This window comes from Oncorhynchus mykiss, chromosome 9, assembly GCF_013265735.2.
Source record: "Oncorhynchus mykiss isolate Arlee chromosome 9, USDA_OmykA_1.1, whole genome shotgun sequence".
Taxonomy (NCBI): Eukaryota; Metazoa; Chordata; class Actinopteri; order Salmoniformes; family Salmonidae; genus Oncorhynchus; species Oncorhynchus mykiss.
This window is the reverse complement of record NC_048573.1, coordinates 12606586-12631453: the sequence shown is the minus strand read 5'-3', so window position 1 is coordinate 12631453 and position 24868 is coordinate 12606586. Positions and strand designations below refer to the sequence as shown.

General features: G+C 45.2%; 1 protein-coding gene across 1 annotated transcript in view; it reads left to right on the top strand.

Moving 5' to 3' along the window:
* Positions 1 to 24868, top strand: part of LOC110531484 (tudor domain-containing protein 7B) — a 39344-nt gene that overhangs the window by 3775 nt on the left and 10701 nt on the right. The window contains exons 2-10 of the mRNA XM_036987361.1: positions 4167 to 4379; positions 6395 to 6539; positions 14207 to 14432; positions 21036 to 21115; positions 21749 to 21999; positions 23025 to 23650; positions 23897 to 24113; positions 24299 to 24410; positions 24580 to 24782. Coding sequence (XP_036843256.1) covers positions 4167 to 4379; positions 6395 to 6539; positions 14207 to 14432; positions 21036 to 21115; positions 21749 to 21999; positions 23025 to 23650; positions 23897 to 24113; positions 24299 to 24410; positions 24580 to 24782 — 2073 coding nt within the window. The remainder of the gene's footprint in view (positions 1 to 4166; positions 4380 to 6394; positions 6540 to 14206; positions 14433 to 21035; positions 21116 to 21748; positions 22000 to 23024; positions 23651 to 23896; positions 24114 to 24298; positions 24411 to 24579; positions 24783 to 24868) is intronic.

The window sequence follows — 24868 nt, the reverse complement described above, 5'->3', positions numbered from 1 at the left end:
AGTTTCAAATGAAATGCCTATGCGGGGAAAATTATGTTTATATATTAACGACCACGCTAAGAATACTTGTCTATGAAAAGCAGGTCATTTTGTAGGAATGTTATCAATATTATAGTTACAAAGTAACATAAAATTGAAGCCACTAAAAACGGGAGAATATATAAGGAGGGATGCAATTCCAAATTGAAGAAGGATTCTGAAATGTTTAGCCCAATTTATCTTAAGTATTATTCAAAGTAGGAAAATCCCCCAAAAATTGAGACCACATATGTGTTCATAAGGACAGATTTCCTAGTATAATGTGTACGGTTCCTCCAGATGAAGTTGAAAAGCATCTGGTCAACTGCTTTACCTATTTTGTTGTCAAGATGCAGGGACTGGGCTGCATAAGTAAGTCTGAAGATACCTTCAGCTTTAGAAAGCAATACTCAACCTTTCAGAGATAAATCCCTCTGCAACCAATGGTTCAACTTCTTTTCGTTTTTTTTCGATAATAGGTATGAAATTTAATGAGCATCTTATCTTTCCTGTTGACCCTTACATATGGTAATCCCAAGGTATGTTACCTTTTCCTTGACTGGAATATTGCATATAGAGGGTATCACACAGTCTTTAACAGCATACAATTTACACTTATTAAGGTGTAGGCAAAGACCAAATCCTTTGGGAAAAATATTTATCACATCGACTACTCTAGGAATCCGATCAGCATCTTTCAAAAAGAGGGTGGTGTCATCTGCAAGCTGACTGGTGATGCTAATATCTCTGTCAGCAATAGAGATCCCTTTTATATTGCTGGATTTAACAGAACATTTAAGAAGTTGGGTTGCAAGCAGGAAGAGGTAAGGTGAAATTGGGCAACCTTGCCTAATTCCTCTTTTCAAATCAAATCTAGGAGAAGTGCCATGCTTTAATTTAATGGAACTGTTCCCATTCATTATAAAGAGTTTCAATAGTACAACAAAATAATTCCCCAAAACCAAATTTCTCAATGGAGCGAAATAGAAATGTTCCACTGTATTGAAGGATTCATAAAAGTCTAAGACAATCAAACTATCTTGGAAGATTAGATCAGAATAGTCAATAAGGTTTAACAGCAGTTGGAAATTATGAGACACATGTCTATTCCTCATGAAGCCAGATTGAGTCTCTTCTATTATTGAGTCCAATACTGCCTTCATTATTTTTGCAAATATAGATGCTAATATTTTGTAGTCGTTATTGAGAGGACAGATTGGACGCCAATTATCGAGGAGAAGCAAGTCTTTCTTGGGCTTAGGTATTAATGTAATCAGACCTTGAGTCAAACTGGGAGGGAGAGCATTATTTGCAATGCTTTCAGAAAACACCTCCAACAGAAATGTGGCTAACTGTTGAGAAAAAGTTTTGTAAAACTCAGCAGATATACCATCAGTCCCAGGAGACTTATTATTGTTAAGGTGTTCAATAGAATAAATGATCTCTTCAACTATAATAGGGTCATCACAGTGTTCCCTCTCAGCCTCCCAAATTGATTTCACATCCCCCAGAGAGTCAAAAAAAACTGAGTTGAGGACACCTCACAATACTTATAACTATATAAAATCCTGTAGAAGTTGCAACTAAAGATAGAGATTCATTTGGGATCATCTGTGATGAGAGCATTAATATGTATTTGTTGAATTGTATTATTTTGAGTGGTCTTCTTCTAACCTGAGAAAATAACATTCATTTTGTTCGCCCTCCTCTCGCCACTTCTTCCTGGATTTTATTTATTTATCCGTTATTTTACCAGGTAAGTTGACTGAGAACACATTCTCATTTGCAGCAACAACCTGGGGAAGAGTTACAGGGGAGAGGAGGGGGATGAATGAGCCAATTGTAAACTGGGGATTATTAGGTGACCGTGATGGTTTGAGGGCCAGATTAGGAATTTAGCCAGGACACCGGGGTTAACACCCCTACTCTTACGATAAGTGCCATGGGATCTTTAATGATCTCAGAGAGTCAGGACACCCGTTTAACGTCCCATCCGAAAGAGGGCTACACACCTACACAGGGCAGTGTCCCCAATCACTGCCCTGGGGCATTGGGATATTTTTTTAGACCAGAGGAAAGAGTGCCTCCTACTGGCCCTCCAACACCACTTCCAGCAGCATCTGGTCTCCCATCCAGGAACTGACCAGGACCAACCCTGCTTAGCTTCAGAAGCAAGCCAGCAGTGGTATGCAGGGTGGTAGATCTGACAAAGGCTCCCCCTGCTTTCAGTTTATACATATCATCCAACTTGTGTTGTAGCTCAAACAGGACAAATTTGTCGTCCTCTGAGAGACTTTCAAAAGGCTTATGAACAAGAGAGGTGGTCTTTGTAATTACACTTTCTTCTTCAACTCTCCTCGTCTTGGCAAGAATACTAACATATTTTCCAACCTCACAATTAAAAAGCTCCCAGTTGTTATTGTATGAATTGTCATTTATAGCTTTGTTCCAGAAGTGTGTAATTAAATAGTTTATCTCCATCTTTACAAACTCATGTTCTAGTATAGAGCTCCTAAGCTTCCTGTAGGATGATCTACCAAGGCCATTATCAGAGAACATGTTTTAATGTCAATTTAAATAGCTCTGCCAATGCTCCGTTGACATATTACGTCACCACTTGTTCTCTATTGTCTATGGAGAGGAATTCCTGTGGAGAGAGAGTTCACAGACCTAATATAAACAATTTATCATGTTGACATATTTGGTTTTCATCTTACTTTTATTTAGTTTATAGACTACTTTTTTTTACTTTGTCCTGTTTATTTAGTAGGCTTACAGTTTTTTATAAGAAGTTGAGAAGTGTTAGGCCTATGTGTAAAAAATAAAAAGTTACCGGAGACAGTTGAGGGCATGCCTTTGGGGCAAATTCGAGAACTGTCTGTAGTTGATATGAAATAGAATAAATGAAATGAACGCAGAAAAAATCCTGCATGCAAATTCCAAGTCAGGGCGTTGTGCTGAAGTTATAATTTGCCTAGTTTTTATTTATTTTACCCTTATTTAACTAGGCAAGTCAGTTAAGAACACATTTTTATTTTCAATGGCGGCCTAGGAACGGTGGGTTAACTGTTCAGGGGAAGAACGACAGATTTGTATCTTGTCAACTCGGGGGTTAGATCTTGCAACCTTGCGGTTAAAAGTCTAATATTCTAGCCACTAGGCTACCTGACTTGCCTAGTTAAATAAAGGTTCATAAAATGAAAATACAAATAAAATACAAAAATAACTCTATTAGAGTGACATGTAATTTGCTCATCATGAGACACAGTCAACATGTTGACTGCAGTAGGTATTCTCAAAGCCCTCCAATTAAACCTGCCTTCCATATTTACAATCTTTGAAATCCAGTGATTTTTGTTTTATGATTGTAACGATAATTTTTAAGATTGTTGTGACATCAACACCATTTTAACATTTGTCAGTGTCATTGATTAAATCTTTCTGGTGAGATTAATATTGAGGTAGATCTTCACTGAACTAAACTGGAGGTCCCTAGTCTGGGTTCCAGTCTGTTTCTAAAACCTTGCCAAATCCATGTCACTCATAGTTTCATAAGGAGTTGGCAAGATACCAGAAATAGAATGGCAGGCTAGGAGGGCCCCTTACACCAGATCCTGTCCCTGACAATCTGTTCTTAGATCAGGAAGCCTGTCTGACAAGGCACCCCTGTTCAAAGTATATCTGATAATGTCCTCAAGGGGCTGTGCCTTGTACCAGTACCTTTCTAACACAACAAACCTGTATTGAGCCCAAAGACAGGGGAATTAGTATCCACTAATTACAGAACAATCACAGTAACATACTTTTTTTCATTGGCCTTTAACTTGCTACCATGTTATTACCATGTTGGTCCCACTTTCGGTGCTATAATGTAAAGTGCTACGACAGTGCCAGTTCTCTGCCCTCCTGGCCAGGTGTTCCAGATTTACGTTTACTATGTTACGTCTAGTCTATGAGACCAGGCATTTTGGCCAGGGTTCCCTTGAAAAATAGGTATTTTGACCTCACCTTTATCAGGACAACTTGGTCAAATAAAATAATAATAGTTATGTAAGTCACCCTTTTATTTGAATAGGTCAATAGATCAAACTATGATATAAAACAGACATAAAACAGAATTTCTACTTCCTGGTTTTATGTCCATATAGATGACGGACGTGGAGCTGATGAAGAGGATGTTACGGGCGGTGCTGGCGGCCAATAAGAGCGGGCCCGGGGTGTCTTTGTCTCGCCTCCAGTCTGAATACAAAGCTCTGACTGGTGAACAGATCCCTCATAAACAGATGGGTCATGCCAGTCTGGACACCCTGCTGCACAGCATTCCCAGCGTGGTTCACATGGAGCGCAACCGCACTGGGGAGGTGAGGAGAGAGTGTACACACATACACATACAAACTCATGGATGGATGGATGGATGGGTGGACGGATAGATGGACGAGTGGGTGGGTGGGTGGGTGGATGGATGGACGAATGGGTGGGTGGGTGGATGGATGGACGGATGGGTGGGTGGAAGGATAGATGGGTGGACGGGTGGGTGGATGGACCGGGGGACAAACAGCATGAGGAGAAAACACACAAACACATAGACGGACGGACAGATGGACACACACACACAACACAACACTTGCACAGCAACACGCACATATACAGTGGGGAGAACAAGTATTTGATACACTGCCGATTTTGCAGGTTTTCCTACTTACGAAGCATGTAGAGGTCGGTAATTTTTATCATAGGTACACTTCAACTGTGAGAGACGGAATCTAAAAATCCAGAAAGTCACATTGTATGATTTTTAAGTAATTCATTTGCATTTTTTTGCATGACATAAGTATTTGATACATCAGAAAAGCAGAACTTAATATTTGGTACAGAAACCTTTGTTTACAATTACAGAGATCATACGTTTCCTGTAGTTCTTGACCAGGTTTGCACACACTGCAGCAGGGATTTTGGCCCACTCCTCCATACAGACCTTCTCCAGATCATTCAGGTTTCGGGGCTGTCGCTGGGCATTACAGACTTTCAGTTCCCTCCAAAGACTTTCTAATGGGTTCAGGTCTGGAGACTGGCTAGGCCACTCCAGGACCTTGAGATGCTTCTTACGGAGCCACTCCTTAGTTGCCCTGGCTGTGTGTTTCGGGTCGTTGTCATGCTGGAAGACCCAGCCACGACACATCTTCAATGCTCTTACTGAGGGAAGGAGGTTGTTGGCCAAGATCTCGCGATACATGGCCCCATCCATCCTCCCCTCAATACGGTGCAGTCATCCTGTCGCCTTTGCAGAAAAGCATCCCCAAAGAATGATGTTTCCACCTCCATGCCTCACGGTTGGGTTGGTGTTCTTGGGGTTGTACTCATCCTTCTTCTTCCTCCAAACACAGCGAGTGGAGTTTAGACCAAAAAGCTCTGTTTTTGTCTCATCAGACCACATGACCGTCTCCCATTCCTCCTCTGGATCATCCAGATGGTAATTGGCAAACTTCAGATTGGCCGGGACATGCGCTGGCTTGAGCAAGGGGACCTTGCGTGCGCTGCAGGATTTTAATCCATGACGGCGTAGTGTGTTACTAATGGTTTTCTTTGAGACTGTGGTCGCAGCTCTGGTTCGTAGGTGATAAAATACTTATGTCATGCAATAAAATGCAAATTAATTACTTAAAAATCATACAATGTGATTTTCTGGATTTTTGTTTTAGATTCTCACAGTTGAAGTGTACCTATGATTAAAACAAATTACAGAGCTCTACATGCTTTATAAGTAGGAAAACCTGCAAAATCGGCAGTGTATCAAATACTTGTTCTCCCCACTGTATACACACATACACACACACACACACCAACACTCAGACACACAAACACGTACACACACAGTCTTGTACAGCTAACCTTGTGGGGACTCCCATTCCCATTCAAAATCTTATTTTCCCTAAACTTAACCCTAAACCTAACCCCTACTCTTACCCTAACCTAACCCTGCAACTAACCCTAGCATCTAACCATAAAACTAACCCTAGCTTCTGACTAACTCAAAATGTAATTCTAACACTAATTCTAACCTTAACCATGAACCCCCTAGAAATATAGCATTTGACCTCGTCAGGACTAACAAAATGTCCCCAGTTGGTCAAATGTTTGTTTGTTTACTATTTACTACCACAATTCACTTACTGCACACATACACTCCAGTGGCTGGCTAAAGATAATGAAAGTATCAAAAGATGTCTCTATGAGACGCCAAAGTAATTAAAGCAATGATGCTGAACGATGATTATCCTGCTAGTGTGAGATAATGAGTGTGCCCTGTGGTGTGTGTGTGTGCCCTATGGTGTGTGTGTGTGCCCTGTGGTGTGTGTCTCCTCTCGATCCTCTCCAGATGGTGTGTTTCGCCTCAGTCTCCAGCGAGACGGCCCACGTTGCCAAACTGGTGGCTCGACAGCGTACCTCCAAGACGACTGGGCGACCCCAAATGGTCAACTGTCAGATGAGGGTCAAACCGGCCGCCCCTCTCATCCTCAATGGTAGGGTGTGTGTGTGTGTGTGTGTGGGGGGAGGTCTTTGTCTGACTGCCTAATCCATATTATTTTTCAATATGGAGTGGCTTCCGAGCCGACTTTTCTCGACCCCTCTTCCCCACAGCTAAAGGTCCCGACGCTTCTGCGCACGTGCGGGTTTCTCTACTTGTAGAGAACAAAGCTGAATCAATGTCTGCAAGCTCACATCACGATACTATTCTACATAACATAACCAAATACAATAGCAGTGTAACATTACTGGAAGACAAAAAACACCACCTCATTTCTTATGAGAATTTAGGATGATTGTGCCAAAACTCAACAGTTCACGTCACTAAGCAAAATATGTGCTTTGATTAAAATCAACACAGGTAGGCTATGCTGCAGTTTGTTAACACCATCTACTTTAATTTGCTCACTGTACATCATTCAAAACAACGCTGTAGGCTACCTCGACGCAACGCTGTAGGCTACCTCGGCGCAACGCTGTAGGCTACCTCGGCGCAACGCTGTAGGCTACCTCGACGAAACGCTGTAGGCTACCTCGACGAAACGCTGTAGGCTACCTCGGCGCAACGCTGTAGGCTACCTCGACGAAACGCTGTAGGCTACCTCGGCGCAACGCTGTAGGCTACCTCGACGAAACGCTGTAGGCTACCTCGACGAAACGCTGTAGGCTACCTCGGCGCAACGCTGTAGGCTACCTCGACGCAACGCTGTAGGCTACCTCGACGCAACGCTATATAACTCAAGAAGCTCTAAATGCATATCCCCATGAAACTGATTGAGGTCAAATGGTTACTATGCAGATGCTACATGGACGTATCATTCACTATTGACTGGGAGAAATGTGAAGGGAAGGAGACCACAAAAATGTGTGTGTAAAATAGAGGTAAAGAAACATGCAGAACGTGATTCAGGATCCGTAGCCTCAGCCTTTTCCATAGCCACCAAACCTACAGTATAGAAAGGCATATTGGGTCTTATTTGAGCAGGGCAGCCTTGTGTGACTGTCTCTGAATGCACCAGCTATTGTATTAGCAGAGATCCAAGCCTTTTGAAACTGAGATTTCACCTCATACCGATTCCATTGAATGCCCCCTTTTGGAATGAAACTGGTGAAGATGCAATTAACTTTTATCAAATTACACAGACACTTGAGCTTGATTGTAGAATAAGTCTGAACTCAATTACCTACATACGTTTGGAATGGGACCGCACTGGGCACACGCTGGTTTTATCAACGTTGTTTCCACGTGGAACCAACGTTGATTAAATGTTGAATTCATGTCTCTGCCCAGTGGGACAGTGATGTAGGACAATGTACAGTATATTACTTGATTTACAAGAGTATGCTGACAGGTTGAAAGTTAATGACATGAAAGGTAGCTTGACTATTTCCTGATTAAGTTGTCAGTATTCAGTGCATTCTTTCAGTGTTCAATACATTCTTTCAGTGTTCAATACATTCTTTCAGTGTTCAATACATTCTTTCAGTGTTCAATACATTCTTTCAGTGTTCAATACATTCTTTCAGTGTTCAATACATTCATTCAGTGTTCAATACATTCTTTCAGTGTTGTGTACATTCTTTCAGTGTTGTTGAGAGGGGAAGAGAGAGGGGGGGTGAAGTAGAGAGGGGAAGTAGAGAGGGGAAGAGAGAGGGGGGGTGAAGTAGAGAGGGGGAAGGTAGGGAGGGGGAGAGAGAATAAGAAGGGGAGGGAGGGAGGGAGGGAGGCAGAGAGATAGATTGGGGAGGAAAAGGGAGATGAAGCAGAGAGAGGGAGATGGGCAGGGAGAGAGAGATGAAGTAGAGGGGGGAGAGAGGGGGGAGAGAGGAAGCAGAGAGAGGGTGGAGGGAGAGAGAGGACGCAGAGAGAGAGATGGGGGAAGAGAGAGGGGGTGGGGGAGGGAGGGAGAGATGAAGCAGAGAAGGGGAGATTGGCAGGGAGAGAGAGATGAAATAGAGGGGGAGAGAGGGGGAGAGAGGAAGCAGAGAGAGGGGGGGAGGGAGAGAGATGGGGGAAGAGAGAGGGGGAGAGGGAGGGCAAGAGATGAAGCAGAGAGAGAGAGGGGGATGAAGTAGAGAGAAGGGGGAGGTAGGGAGGGGGAGAGGGAGGGAGGCAGAGAAAGATAGAGCAAAGAAACTAATCGCAGCTGTGAACAGAGCATTTGGAAGCAAGAGGTAAGGTGCTGATTCGCATGCCAATACAGCAGCCTCTCTCTCTTTATTTCTCTCTTCCTCCCTCTTTCTCTCTTCCTCCCTCTTTCTCTCTCTTCCTCCCCCTCTCTCTCTCTCTTCCTCCCCCTCTCTCTTTTTCTCTCTCTTCCTCCCTCTCTCTCTCTCTCTCTTTATTTCTCTCTCTTCCTCCCTCTCTCTCTCTCTCTCTCTTTCTCTTTATTTCTCTCTCTTCCTCCCTCTTTCTCTCTTCCTCCCTCTTTCTCTCTCTTCCTCCCTCTCTCTCTCTCTTCCTCCCTCTCTCTCTCTTCCTCCCTCTCTCTCTCTTCCTCCCTCTCTCTCTTTATTTCTCTCTCTTCCTCCCTCTCTCTCTCTCTCTCTCTCTCTCTTTATTTCTCTCTCTTCCTCCCCCTCTCTCTCTCTCTCTTTATTTCTCTCTCTTCCTCTCTCTCTCTTTATTTCTCTCTCTTCCTCCCTCTCTCTCTCTCTTTATTTCTCTCTCTTCCTCCCTCCCTCTCTCCTCCCTCTCTCTCTCTCTTCCTCCCCCCCTCTCTCATCCTCCCTCTCGCTTCCTCTCTCTCTTTCTCTTCCTCCCTCCCTCTCTCTCTTCCTCCCTCCCTCTCTCTCTTCCTCCCTCTCTCTTTCTCTATTTGTCTTTCTCTCTCTTCCTCCCTCTCTCCCCTCACATCTCCTGAATAGAGGCTGATTACAGCTAGAAATACTGTGCCTTTCTGAAATCTAAAACCAGGAAACTCTGGGATGCTACTTCTGCTGTATCTGTCTCTGTCTTGCCACCTCCAGTGCCTAAACTCAGATGGCGCGTCACTGAGTTGGGTTGTGAGACAGACTGCCACATTCGGTAATTAGCTGCAGCTAAAGTATCTGTACAAGCAGTAGAATAAGGAGGCTACCTGGCTGCGGTGGAGGACTTGGTGAGTGTTAGGTTCTGCAGAGGTGTGGAAGGGATGGAGGAGGAGACAGTTAGGCTTAGTGGTGTGGAGTAGTGTGGTGTGGAGTGTGACGTCATGACAGCTGAGATGGGCTGACATGGATGATGTAACATGTCAGACAGTTCAGAGTTGCGTTGTGAGGCAGACTGCCACATTTGTGAGTATTAGGTTCTGCAGAGGTGTGGAAGGGAGGATGAGACCGCCAGGCTTAGAGGTGTGGTGTAGTGTATTGTGAGGTGGTGTGGAGTAGTGTCTTGTGAGGTGGAGTAGTGTATTGTGAGGTGGAGTAGTGTATTGTGAGGTGGAGTAGTGTATTGTGAGGTGGAGTAGTGTATTGTGAGGTGGTGTGGAGTAGTGTCTTGTGAGGTGGAGTAGTGTATTGTGAGGTGGTGTGGAGTAGTGTCTTGTGAGGTGGTGTGGAGTAGTGTCTTGTGAGGTGGTGTGGAGTAGTGTATTGTGAGGTGGAGTAGTGTATTGTGAGGTGGAGTAGTGTATTGTGAGGTGGAGTAGTGTCTTGTGAGGTGGTGTGGAGTAGTGTATTGTGAGGTGGTGTGGAGTAGTGTATTGTGAGGTGGAGTAGTGTCTTGTGAGGTGGTGTGGTGTAGTGTATTGTGAGGTGGAGTAGTGTATTGTGAGGTGGTGTGGAGTAGTGTCTTGTGAGGTGGTGTGGAGTAGTGTATTGTGAGGTGGTGTGGAGTAGTGTCTTGTGAGGTGGTGTGGAGTAGTGTATTGTGAGGTGGTGTGGAGTAGTGTCTTGTGAGGTGGTGTGGAGTAGTGTCTTGTGAGGTGGTGTGGAGTAGTGTATTGTGAGGTGGAGTAGTGTCTTGTGAGGTGGTGTGGAGTAGTGTCTTGTGAGGTGGTGTGGAGTAGTGTATTGTGAGGTGGAGTAGTGTCTTGTGAGGTGGTGTGGAGTAGTGTCTTGTGAGGTGGTGTGGAGTAGTGTATTGTGAGGTGGTGTGGTGTAGTGTATTGTGAGGTGGAGTAGTGTATTGTGAGGTGGTGTGGAGTAGTGTCTTGTGAGGTGGTGTGGAGTAGTGTATTGTGAGGTGGTGTGGAGTAGTGTATTGTGAGGTGGAGTAGTGTATTGTGAGGTGGAGTAGTGTATTGTGAGGTGGAGTGGAGTAGTGTATTGTGAGGTGGTGTGGTGTAGTGTATTGTGAGGTGGAGTAGTGTATTGTGAGGTGGTGTGGAGTAGTGTCTTGTGAGGTGGTGTGGAGTAGTGTCTTGTGAGGTGGTGTGGTGTAGTGTATTGTGAGGTGGAGTAGTGTATTGTGAGGTGGTGTGGAGTAGTGTATTGTGAGGTGGAGTAGTGTATTGTGAGGTGGTGTGGAGTAGTGTATTGTGAGGTGGAGTAGTGTATTGTGAGGTGGTGTGGAGTAGTGTCTTGTGAGGTGGTGTGGAGTAGTGTCTTGTGAGGTGGTGTGGTGTAGTGTATTGTGAGGTGGAGTAGTGTATTGTGAGGTGGTGTGGAGTAGTGTATTGTGAGGTGGAGTAGTGTATTGTGAGGTGGTGTGGAGTAGTGTCTTGTGAGGTGGTGTGGAGTAGTGTCTTGTGAGGTGGTGTGGAGTAGTGTATTGTGAGGTGGTGTGGAGTAGTGTCTTGTGAGGTGGTGTGGAGTAGTGTCTTGTGAGGTGGTGTGGAGTAGTGTATTGTGAGGTGGAGTAGTGTATTGTGAGGTGGTGTGGAGTAGTGTATTGTGAGGTGGTGTGGAGTAGTGTATTGTGAGGTGGTGTGGAGTAGTGTATTGTGAGGTGGTGTGGAGTAGTGTATTGTGAGGTGGAGTAGTGTATTGTGAGGTGGTGTGGAGTAGTGTATTGTGAGGTGGTGTGGAGTAGTGTATTGTGAGGTGGAGTAGTGTATTGTGAGGTGGTGTGGAGTAGTGTCTTGTGAGGTGGTGTGGAGTAGTGTCTTGTGAGGTGGTGTGGAGTAGTGTATTGTGAGGTGGAGTAGTGTATTGTGAGGTGGTGTGGAGTAGTGTATTGTGAGGTGGTGTGGAGTAGTGTATTGTGAGGTGGTGTGGAGTAGTGTATTGTGGGATAGAATAGTGTGGTGTGAGGTAGTGGAGTGTGATGTGTAGAGTTGTGTGGAGTAGTGTGTTGTGGGGTAGAATTGTGTAGTGTAGTGTGGGGAGTGGAGTAGAGTAGTGGGGTGTGAGGTAGTATGGTGTGGAGTAGAACAGTGTGGAGTATAGTAGTGTGGAATAGTGTGCTGTGGAGTAGTGTCAAGTGGAGTAGTGTGGTGTGGAGTAGTGTGGTGTGTCGTGTGGAGTAGTGTGGTGTGGAGTAGTGTGGTGTGGAGTAGTGTGGTGTGTGGTGTGGAGTAGTGTGGTGTGTCGTGTGGAGTAGTGTGGTCTGGAGTAGTGTGGTGAGTAGTGTGGTGTGTCGTGTGGAGTAGTGCGGTGTGGAATTGAGTGGTGTGGTGTGGAATGGTGTTGAGTGGTGTGTTGTGTTGTGGTTTGGAGTAGTGTGGAATGGTGTGGTATAGTGTGGAGTTGATTAGTGTTGAGTGGTGTGGAGTAGTATGGAGTGGGTTGGTGTGGAGTGGTGTGGAGTTGAGTAGTGTGGAGTGATGTGGTGTGTGACGTCATGACAGCTGGGATTGGCTGACATGGATGATGTAACATGTCAGAATCTGATGTGGGTTGATGATGTAATGTAAGGCGATTGATGTAATATTAGTCTTGCACTGGATTGGATAGGGTGGTGTCATGTCGGAACTAGGTTAATGAACCGGATACAGGTATAGAGCATTATGGGAACTATGGTACGTCATGCTACAGGTACACTGTATATACAAAAGTATGTGGACACCCCTTCAAATGAGTGGATTTGGCTATTTCAGCCACACCCGTTGCTGACAGGTGTATAAAATCAAGCACACAGCCATGCAATCTCGAAAAATCTCGGAGGAACAACGGCTCAGCCATGAAGTGGTAGGCCACACAAGCTCACAGAATGGAACCGCCGAGTGCTGAAGCAAGTAGGGCATTAAAATAATCTGTCCTCGGTTACAACACTCAATACTGAGTTCCAATCTGCCTCGGGAAGCAATGTCAGCACAATAACTGTTCGTCGGGAGCTTCATGAAATGGGTTTCCATGGCCAAGCAGCCACACACAATCCTAAGATCACCATGTGCAATGCCAAGTGTTGGCTGGAGTGGTGTCAAGCTCTCCGCCATTGGACTCTGGAGCAGTGGAAACGCGTTCTCTGGAGTGATGACTCACGCTCACCATCTGGCAGTCCGACGGAAAAATCTAGGTTTGACGGATGCCAGGAGAACTCTATCTGCCCAAATGCAAAGTGCCAACTGTAAAATTTGGTGGAGGAGGAATAATGGCCTGGGGCTGTTTTTCATGGTTCGGGCTAGGCCCCTTAGTTCCAGTGTAGGGCAATCTTAACGCTACATCATACAATGACATTCTCAATGATTCTGTGCTTCCAACTTTGGGGCAAAAGTTTGGGGAAGGTCCTTTCCTGTTTCAGCATGACAATGACCCCGTGCGCAAAGCGAGGTCCATACAGAAACGGTTTGTCGAGATCGGTCTGCAAGGACTTGACTGGCCTGCACAGAGCCCTGACCTCATACCAACTCCATATTAATGCCCATGATTTTGGAATGAGATTTTGTCCACATACTTTTGGTCTTGTAGTGTACAATGTTAAGTGCTGCAGAGAGATTCTAGAATATCTGACCTCCAATCAAGGCTTCGTTAAAAAAAAAAGAGTATGATAATTTGACAATCGAGCATATTAAAAAGCTATGTTGTCATCCCACTGGCGATGATGACTTGTCGGCCTGGCTTTTCGGGATGATCGATGTCATTACTGGAATGGACTGGAAGGTATGATGTCATCTCAAAACTGAGCAGCAACGGAAAGCATGATGATGACGTAATCTACAGTGGCAGTTATAGTGACGTTTTTTTCTAATTGACTAAAGCACAGGACGTCAGTGCCTTGTCTAACTGTGTGTAACAGTTCTCTTCGGGTGAAGTAGAGGCGGACCAAAAAGCAGCGTGATTATATTGATTCATGTTTAATGACAAAAAGGATAAACACGAACACTACAAAAACAAGAAAGGTGAAAACCCAAAACAGTCCTATCTGGTGCAAAACACAGAGACAGGAACAATCACCCACAAACACACAGTGAAACCCAGGCTACCTAAGTATGATTCTCAATCAGAGACAACTAATGACACCTGCCTCTGATTGAGAACCATACTAGGGCGAAACATAGAAATCCCCCAAAACATAGAAAAACAAACATAGACTGCCCACCCAACTCACGCCCTGACCATACTAAATAACGACAAAACAAAGGAAATACAGGTCAGAACGTGACACTGTGCTATTTTCTCCCCTTGCCAACCGACCTTTTGCAGATGATGGATGTGAAGGGCGTGAGTTTCTGTGTGTGACATGGCACGACGTGGAATGCTTTGCATATTTGTGTGTGTTAGTTCTGTACATGTTTCTATGTGTGTATACAGCTGTGTATTTCTTATCATCCTGCCACTACCCTCTTTGTCTCCTCCCCAGCCAAGCCCAGAACCTCTCTGAGACAGCCAGACCACATGGGTCGCGGTGTGGGGCGAGGAGGAGGTGGGGGCGGCCGAGGATTGGGAGTCCAGCATGGAGACTTCAGACAGGGGAGGGACATGAGGGACACCCAATCAGAGGGAAAGAGCAGTCAGAGCTCCAACCAGAACAAACCAATCAATCAGAACACCCCTGCTACCAGGAAGTCCTATGTGCCCTCTGAGAGGTGAGTGGTGGTTAGTGGAAACCATTAACTAGACTGGCTAGACTGCACTAATCATTCCCTTATGACTGAAAGGAGTTAAATGGAAAATAAATGGAGGAAGAACTTGTCAAAAAGCAGGACAGACTGACGTTCTCTCACCCTGCTGACCTAATACTGTGAATAGCAATCATCTGTTGGGGCTGTTTGAAATTCTGTCCTTTAAGAAAACGACTCTCTAGAAATGAAATAGTTAAGAGTTTCTTACTCTGTGAAAAGGTGGAATCTGCAGTAGGGGGAAATATTGCCACTGGCCGTTCCACCACGGTTGTTATTGTTTCTGTTGCGGAGATGAGGAGCGTTGTGCAGATTAGTGAAAAACATTTGAGTACGTATTGTGCTCGTCTACCGTGCGTGCGATGATGTCAAAGGGGGAAAAATGGTTTGTTTTCAGTATCTTCTTTGTTGTTGTAATAACGCAAATGGATGTGGCTGTTTCACCATGAAGGATTCCAGTTTTATGGAAATATCACTTTGAGTTGCAAGCATAGCCTTTGCTGTGAGGGGAGGATTCTGTTCCATGCATTCTAAAACAAACTAGGAATCAGAATCAGGAACTACTAGGAATCAGAATCAGGAACTACTAGGAATCAGAATCAGGAACTACTAGGAATCAGAATCAGGAAATGAAAGGATGAAAATAATGAAGACAAGGATTTTTTCTCTGTCAGTCAGTCACTCTCCATTCTGTGTTTCTTTCTCTCTTTCTTTACTCTGTCCTCTTCGGTCTGTCCTCTCCGGTCCTCTGTCCTCTCCGGTCCTCTGTCCTCTCCGGTCCTCTGTCCTCTTCGGTCTGTCCTCTCCGGTCCTCTGTCCTCTCCGGTCCTCTGTCCTCTCCAGTCCTCTGTAATCTTCGGTCTGTCCTCTCCGGTCCTCTGTCCTCTCCGGTCCTCTGTCCTCTCCGGTCTGTCCTCTTCGGTCTGTCCTCTCCGGTCTGTCCTCTTCGGTCTGTCCTCTCCAGTCCTCTGTCTTCTCCGGTCCTCTATCCTCTTCAGTCTGTCCTCTCCGGTCCTCTGTCCTCTCCGGTCTGTCCTCTTCGGTCCTCTGTCCTCTTCGGTCTGTCCTCTCTGGTCTGTCCTCTTCGGTCTGTCCTCTCCGGTCCTCTGTCCTCTTCGGTCTGTCCTCTTCGGTCCTCTGTCCTCTCCGGTCCTTTGTCCTCTTCGGTCCTCTGTCCTCTCCGGTCCTCTGTCCTCTTCGGTCCTCTGTCCTCTCCGGTCCTCTGTCCTCTTCGGTCTGTCCTCTTCGGTCTGTCCTCTTCGGGCTGTCCTCTTCGGTCTGTCCTCTTCGGTCTGTCCTCTCCGGTCCTCTGTCCTCTCCGGTCCTCTGTCCTCTCCAGTCCTCTGTAATCTTCGGTCTGTCCTCTCCGGTCCTCTGTCCTCTCCGGTCCTCTGTCCTCTCCGGTCTGTCCTCTTCGGTCTGTCCTCTCCGGTCTGTCCTCTTCGGTCTGTCCTCTCCAGTCCTCTGTCTTCTCCGGTCCTCTATCCTCTTCAGTCTGTCCTCTCCGGTCCTCTGTCCTCTCCGGTCTGTCCTCTTCGGTCCTCTGTCCTCTTCGGTCTGTCCTCTCTGGTCTGTCCTCTTCGGTCTGTCCTCTCCGGTCCTCTGTCCTCTTCGGTCTGTCCTCTTCGGTCCTCTGTCCTCTCCGGTCCTTTGTCCTCTTCGGTCCTCTGTCCTCTCCGGTCCTCTGTCCTCTTCGGTCCTCTGTCCTCTCCGGTCCTCTGTCCTCTTCGGTCTGTCCTCTTCGGTCTGTCCTCTTCGGGCTGTCCTCTTCGGTCTGTCCTCTTCGGTCTGTCCTCTTCAGTCTCTTCCTTAGTTAATGACTTGAATGAGAATAGCACCGTGAATCAATGGCGGATTGGTGGTGCCAGCCATCCCTCTCCTCTCTTCCTCCCGCTCGCTCCCTTTCCTCCCTCTGTGCTTATTCAGGAGTAGCACCAGAGCTGCAGCAGCCTCTCTTTCTCTCTCTCTTACCCCTTCTGTCTCCCTCCCCCTATCCTGTTTTTCCCATCACAATCTGGGCCCTGGCAGCTAGCTAATGAAAACAACTGACCTCAACCGACTCAATCTTCTGTTTTGTGTATCAGTGACACTCTCTCACCAGACAATGGACCACAGCAGAGACCTGGGTGGCATGACTGAAACCATAGGGACAAGGCAGACTAATCCCTCTCCTATTCTGCTACAAATTAGCAGCCCAATGAATCAGCATGTCTGTAGTAGGACAGTCACTTTCATCTGACGCCTCAAATCAAATGCAAAGAGACACACAGACACGCAGGCAGCACGCACACATGCACACACACACACACACACACACACACACACACAGATATACACAGACACACATGCACACACACACAGATATACACGCAGACACACGCGCAGATATACACACACCCACAAACACACAGATACACACACACACACACAACCATACACACATGCCCACATGCCCACACACACGTCTGAGTGTATGTGAGGTCACTCACATTACAGCCAGGGTTGGAGAGCAACTGATTACATGTAATCTGATTATATATGTTTTTTTAAACTACCTGTAATCAGTTACGTTACCAGCTAAAATATTGTAATCAGATTACAGATATATTATTTTTAACTAGATGATTACTTCTTGGCTTCATTTTAAATTCAGAAAGGATGTTTGCGGGATAAAAATACATTGACATCTTTCTGTTTTCTCAATGACATTCAATTCAGCATGGAAAAAGGTGCAAGTTTAAATTTGTTCCACCTGAGCGAGTCTGACCACAAGTCAGAGACCACTATGATGTCAGAGACCATTACGATGACACACCAAATGCGTTTTATGAATATTTTTTTTTATTCTTCTAATGCCTCATAAGGGGAAAGTAATTCAACATGAACTGAAATTAATTAGATTACAGAATTTGGTTATGCAAAAGTAATGTTACTGCTAAAATAATTTGGCAGGTAACTAGTAACAGATTACATTTAGAAGGTCACCTACCTACCCAACCCTGATTACAGCAATGTTGGCCTATTCACCTACATGAGGGAGCTGTTGAGGATGGATGGCTTATTGGTGAGTGTTAATTACTCATTTGAAGTAAATTGACCATTGCTAAAGTAACTTGATTTGTCCTAATGGTCCTCTCTTTGTAGCTATGTTTACTGGTCAAGCCACAACTGAGCGAGACAAATAAAACCTTTTGGCTGTATTTTTTTCATCGTTCTTTTTGGTTGTGCTTTGCATTTTATGGTACGGCGTTGTATATTCCCCACTGGCTTTAAAGGGAGGATTTTGACTAGAGGTCGACCGATTATGATTTTTCGGCACCGATACCGATTATTGGAGGACAAAAAAAAAAGAAGCTGATACCGATTAATGGCCGATTTGTATCTAACGGGTGGCATCCATGAGTCTAAATATTCCTGTTACATTGCACAACCTTAAATGTTATGTCATAATTACGTAACATTCTGGCAAATTAGTTCGCAATGAGCCAGGCTGCCCAAACTGTTGCATATACCCTGACTCTGCGTGCAATGAACGCAAGAGAAGTGACACAATTTCACCGGGTTAATATTGCCTGCCAACCTGGATTTCTTTTAGCTAAATATTCAGGTTTAAAAATATATACTTGTGTATTGATTTTAAGAAAGGCATTGATGTTTATGGTTAAGTACACATTGGAGCAACGACATTGATTGTTTTTTTTATAAGATAAGTTTAATGCTAGCTAGCAACTTACCTTGGCTTACTGCATTCGCGTAACAGGCAGGCTCCTCGTGAGGCAGGTGGTTAGAGCGCTGGACTAGTTAACTGTAAGGTTGCAAGATTGGATCCCCCGACCTGACAAGGTAAAAATCTGTCGTTCTGCCTCGTTCCTAGGCCGTCATTGAAAATAAGAATGTGTTCTTAACTGACTTACCTAGTTAAATAAAGATTAAATAAAAGGTGTAAAAAAGATATATTTTTAAATCTGCAAAATCGCCGCCCAAAAATACTGATATCCGATTGTTATGAAAACTTGAAATCGGCCCTAATCAATCGGCCATTCCGATTAATCGATCGACCTCTAATTTTGACCCGATATGGTTAATTAGGGGCATTTCGAAATGCAAACAGCCACGATCACTGAAACTAATAACAATTGGTATTTCAAATCAAATCAAATTTATTTGTCACATACACATGGTTAGCAGATGTTAATGCGAGTGCAGCGAAATGCTTGTGCTTCTAGTTCCGACAATGCAGTAATAACCAATGAGTAATCTAACCTAACAATTCCAAAACTACTACCTTATACACACAAGTGTAAAGGGATAAAGAATATGTACATAAAGATATATGAATGATTGATGGTACAGAACGGCATAGGCGAGATGCAGTAGATGGTATCTAGTACAGTATATACATATGAGATGAGCAATGTAAGGTATGTAAACAAAGTGGCATAGTTTAAAGTGGCTAGTGATACATGTATTACATAAAGATGCAGTAGATGATATAGGGTACAGTATATACGTATGAGATGAGTAATGTAGGCTATGTAAACATTATATTAAGTAGCATTGTTTAAAGTGGCTAGTGATATATTTTACATCAATTTCCATCAATTCCCATTATTAAAGTGGCTGGACTTGAGTCAGTGTGTTGGCAGCAGCCACTCAATGTTAGTGGTGGCTGTTTAACAGTCTGATGGCCTTGAGATGGAAGCTGTTTTTCAGTCTCTCGGTCCCTGCTTTGATGCACCTGTACTGACCTCGCCTTCTGGATGATAGCGGGGTGAACAGGCAGTGGCTTGGGTGGTTGTTGTCCTTGATGATCTTTATGGCCTTCCTGTGACATCGGGTGGTGTAGGTGTCCTGGAGGGCAGGTAGTTTGCCCCCGGTGATGCGTTGTGCAGACCTCACTACCCTCTGGAGAGCCTTACGGTTGTGGGCGGAGCAGTTGCCGTACCAGGCAGTGATACAGCCCGACAGGATGCTCTCGATTGTGCATCTGTAGAAGTTTGTGAGTGCTTTTGGTGACAAGCTGAATTTCTTTAGCCTCCTGAGGTTGAAGAGGCGCTGCTGCGCCTTCTTCACGACGCTGTCTGTGTGGGTGGACCAATTCAGTTTGTCCGTGATGTGTACGCCGAGGAACTTAAAGCTTACTACCCTCTCCACTACTGTCCCGTCGATGTGGATAGGGGGGTGCTCCCTCTGCTGTTTCCTGAAGTCCACAATCATCTCCTTTGTTTTGTTGATGTTGAGTGGGAGGTTATTTTCCTGACACCACACTCCGAAGGCCCTCACCTCCTTCCTAGTAGGCCGTCTCGTCATTGTTGGTAATCAAGCCTACTACTGTAGTGTCGTCCGCAAACTTGATGATTGAGTTGGAGTTGTGCATGGCCACGCAGTCATGGGTGAACAGGGAGTACAGGAGAGGGCTCAGAACGCACCCTTGTGGGGCCCCAGTGTTGAGGATCAGCGGGGTGGAGATGTTGTTACCTACCCTCACCACCTGGGGGCGGCCCGTCAGGAAGTCCAGTACCCAGTTGCACAGGGCGGGGTCGAGACCCAGGGTCTCGAGCTTGATGACGAGTTTGGAGGGTACTATGGTGTTAAATGCTGAGCTGTAGTCGATGAACAGCATTCTCACATAGGTATTCCTCTTGTCCAGATGGGTTAGGGCAGTGTGCAGTGTGGTTGAGATTGCATCGTCTGTGGACCTATTTGGGCGGTAAGCAAATTGGAGTGGGTCTAGGGTGTCAGGTAGGGTGGAGGTGATATGGTCCTTGACTAGTCTCTCAAAGCACTTCAGGATGACGGAAGTGAGTGCTATGGGGCGGTAGTTGTTTAGCTCAGTTACCTTAGCTTTCTTGGGAACAGGGACAATGGTGGCCCTCTTGAAGTATGTGGGAACAGCAGACTGGGATAAGGATTGGTTGAATATGTCCGTAAACACACCAGCCAGCTGGTCTGCGCATGCTCTGAGGATGCGGCTGGGGATGCCGTCTGGGCCTGCAGCCTTGCGAGGGTTAACACGTTTAAATGTTTTCCTCAAGTCGGCTGCAGGGAAGGAGAGTCCGCAGGTTTTGGTTGCGGGCTGTGTCAGTGGCACTGTATTGTCCTCAAAGCGGGCAAAAAAGTTATTTAGTCTGCCTGGGAGCAAGACATCCCGGTCCGTGACGGGGCTGGTTTTCTTTTTGTAATCCGTGATTGACTGTAGACCCTGCCACATACCTCTGGTGTCTGAGCCGTTGAATTGTTTATGGAGTGTGAACAGGGTACAGCGGAGTACAGCGGAGTACAGCGGAGTACAGCGGAGTACAGCGGAGTACAGCAGTCTCGTCTAGCACTGACTGGGTTGACTGATATTGCTGGCTTCTTCCACCTGAGTCTTTTTTTGGTTGACAAATGGGGACACAAACTGCCATTATGTAACCAACCAGGAAACTAAACAAAAAGGAAATGAATGCAAGTCCTTTTGTTATTCCGCCATTGGTTCAGAAGTGTCTGTTTAGACTCTCTGTCATTTGAAGGATACAGTCGAAATGGTTCCAAGTCAAGACTCTCTCTCTCTTCTTGTTGTGTGTCTAGGTCAGACAAAAGGATGACCCTACCGTCACTGTTCCAGAAGGAAGTGCACACTCATTTCTCCAGGAACACCCAGAGCAACCGTACGTGGGACACTGACACACACACACACACACACACACACACACACACACACACTGTATGTCCCAGATCAGGGGTTTTATCGGTCCACAGCTTTGCTGTTTTCATCTGGGGTGTAGTTCCTCACAGAGAGATCAGTCTTTACATCAGAAGTAAAACAGCTGTGTAAATGACTGTTTCAAGAGATGACTGACCCCTCTGGTTCCAGTCCTTCACATTACTGTCCTTTGAATAAAGCACGTCTCAAAAGTCACATTAAAGGCTAGAGATTAGCATTAGGCTGCTAACTCATGACTTAATTCTCTGTAATAAGAGACAGGTTCTAGGAAAGCAGACTGTTTTTAGTGTTACCCCCCGAGGCACCAAAAGTCTCTTGTAATTCTCTGTAATAAGAGACAGGTTCTAGGAAAGCAGAATGTTTTTAGTGTTACCCCCCGAGGCACCAAAAGTCTCTTGCAATGTAATACAGAGTTTTTCTCTGGGCCCTAGACTATAGCTGCCTGGTCAGGACAGACTCCTGGACTTTCTATTCCATATGATCCCAAAAACTGTGCAATAACAAGTCTATACTTGTATTATTTCATACAAATCGTGCCTAACCAATTTCACCTAAAATGTCCTCTTTCCTCCTCCAGTTCCCACAAACTTCAAAGAAAATGCTGTCTCGGGGAAGCCCAAGCCACATCACTACCCCAAGGACTACAACCCCTCACCCGGTGGGAACTACAACCCCCAGCAGGTGCAAGGGCGTATCAGAGAGGTTCTGAACAAGTACAGTAATGGTTTCTGGGTGTCCAAGCTGCCTCAGCTCTACAGAGAACTGTACAAACAGGACCTGCCTAGTGAAGCAATCAAAGACTTGGAGCACTGGACACACATCTGCACCGTACGTACCAAACTTGTATTGTATTTATACTGCTGTACAGTATTAAATTACACTTGAAATACCACTATCTTTGTAAGACCTGGAGCACTGGACACACATCTGCACAGAATGTACAGATGTAGGAACTTAATTTGACCAACCTATTGCAGGAGAACATTCCTGCAATGTAGGACATTAAAACTTGTAGTCTATTTGAGGTTGAAAAAGGCTTCTGAAGTTTGTAATTTCCACTTTGAAATTTCAGACTTGATATATCTGTACGAAAAAATGTACCAACCCTTACAAAAATGTCCATTAATTCAAATCCACATAATAATTCACATTTCCTGTTGCTGCAGGATTATTTTGATGTACCAAACTAGCTCAAATTATGATCCTGTATATATTAAATACTTTATTTCAGTTTATTTTTAAAAGCTGGATGAATAATGTATAGCTTAATATTTATTTTATTTATTTTACCTTTATTTAACCAGGTAGGCAAGTTGAGAACAAGTTCTCATTTACAATTGCGACCTGGCCAAGATAAAGCAAGCAATAAACAGAACATGGTTTGAGTGTAATACTGATATTGTATATAGAGTTTTATTTTCTAGACAAACATTTTCTATGTTTACATGGAGTTCAGTAATACCGTCATAAGCATCCCTCATCTGGTTCACAAGAGCAAAAATATTTGCACCCTATACCTGTTGTAACAGTTGATACTCTCTAAGTCAAATAGCCTGTAAGTCCCCACAACTGCATAGGGCTATGGTGTGAAGTATTTTAATATTATGTGATTTATAATGACAGTATTATCCTTTTTGTGTGTTTTTAGATCTGGGCATATATGTATCAAACGTCTCATATGCTGATTTAGGATCTGTTTTGACTATTAGATCACAATGAATAAGGTTACATGAACAGGAAAGACCTGATCCTAGATCAACACTCCTATTCTGAGATGCTTGATACATACTGTACGGCCGGCCACTGGTTGTTCTAGACTCTGTTTATCAGAAGAATATGTCCTCCTGTTCCAGGTAGAGAAACCATGCAGCAGCAACCCCAATGAGTTACTCCTCTACCCGGCTAAGGAATCAACACAAACACAGACCCCATCCCCTGTACCTACCAGAGTCCAATACCCCACCTCCACCGCCTTCACCCAATCCATGGACATCAAGCCCCAGTCAAAGCCCCCTACCACCCCCTCTACCACTACCATGAGCCCCCTCCCACTCACCCCCCCCTTGTCCTCCCCTCGTCCTCCAGCCTCCCCCTCCACCCTCTCTCCCGACCTCAGACAAAAACTGGGAGAGCTTCTCGTCAAATACAGCAATGGTCTATGGGCCCACGGCTTACCCAAACTCTACTTGGACACGTACAAAACCAAACTCCCCGAGCACGTCCTGGAGAATCTCTCGCTGCTCTCCGACTTCTGCACCATCGAATACCCCATGCCGGACAACCCCAAACGGGCCATTCTATACAAGAGGACCAGGGAGGACAACCACAACAGGAGGGAGTCAGTGGAGGAGCGCAGGGCCAGAGAGGAGGTGGGGAGGAGGCTCAGTACCCAGACTGTACCTCCTCTTCTCATCCCCCGAGAGGAGTACCCCTCTGTGTTGGTGGGGGAGGCTGCTAATACCAACGGAGTCATACTCCGGTAAGAACCAGTGGGATGGGCATGGGAGTCGTTTGGTTGTGGTGCAGTAAGAATATGCCCTCAGTGCCGTTTAACTAAGCCTTACCTGGATGAATAGAAAGAAATGAAAGATTCTCCTCTCGCTCTCTTCTTACCCCCCTCAAATCAAATTATATTTGTCTTATGTGCCAAATACAACAGGTGTAGACCTTCCTGTGAAATGCTTCCTTACCCTCCCCTCTCTCTCTCTGTGTATCCTCCATCCAGGTACATAGGAGAGGGTTACTCCCAGGCACAGGAGGCTCTGGAGGACAAGATGAGAGAATTCTACTGTTGCCAGGACAACAACACCCGTACTCGTGACAAGAAAAGTGGTACACCCCTGGCCTCCCTAACCTCGGGTCAGCTGGCTGCCGTCAGGACTGAGGAGGATGAGGAGATACTACGAGCACAAGTCACAGAGGTCATGGCCGACAAGGTCAAGGTGAGTTCAAAGGTCAATTGGTTGAAACTTCGAAATGAATAAAGATACAATGATTTCTATATCGTAGGGTGTATGGTGCCATGTTAATGGTTGAAGGATAGGAGGAGGGTTTAGGGTTTGACATTTTAGAAAATGAATCACTTCTCTCCACTTTTTTTTTTTCACTGTTTTCTGCGAATCTGTAGGTTTACTATGTGGATCACGGGTTTTCAGAAGTCATCAGCAAGGCCAAAGTTTTTGAGCTGCATGAGAAGTTTTTCAACCTGCCTTTCCAGGCCACCAAGTGTCAATTGGCTGGTGAGTTTTGATCACAATCTTAGACAGTGAATTATATATATATATATTTTTAATCACAAGGTTGCAGAAGGCTTGTTGATTTTTATACAATAGTGTTACAGTCAGATGTTTGGATTCAGTTTCTTCTTCTTAATGAAGTGTCTGTCTGTCCGTCTGTTTTCCTACCTAGGTCTGGAGCCTTTCTGCCAGGAGCCTGCTGTCCTGAAGAAGTTTGAGTCCATGGCCAGCGGCAAGATACTATTGGCTGAGATCCTAGAGAGAGGGCAGACCCCATTGGTGGTCCTGTATGACACGTCACAGGATGATGATGTCAACATCAACGCTGCATGTATCAAAGCCCTGCAGGACAAGACTCTGGCCAGCCCCCTACAGGTGGGTAACTGTCATAGGAGGGGAGATTGCCTGTACCACTGTCAGTGGGTCGAAGACGTTCTGGAGCGTCTTTCATCACTACTGTA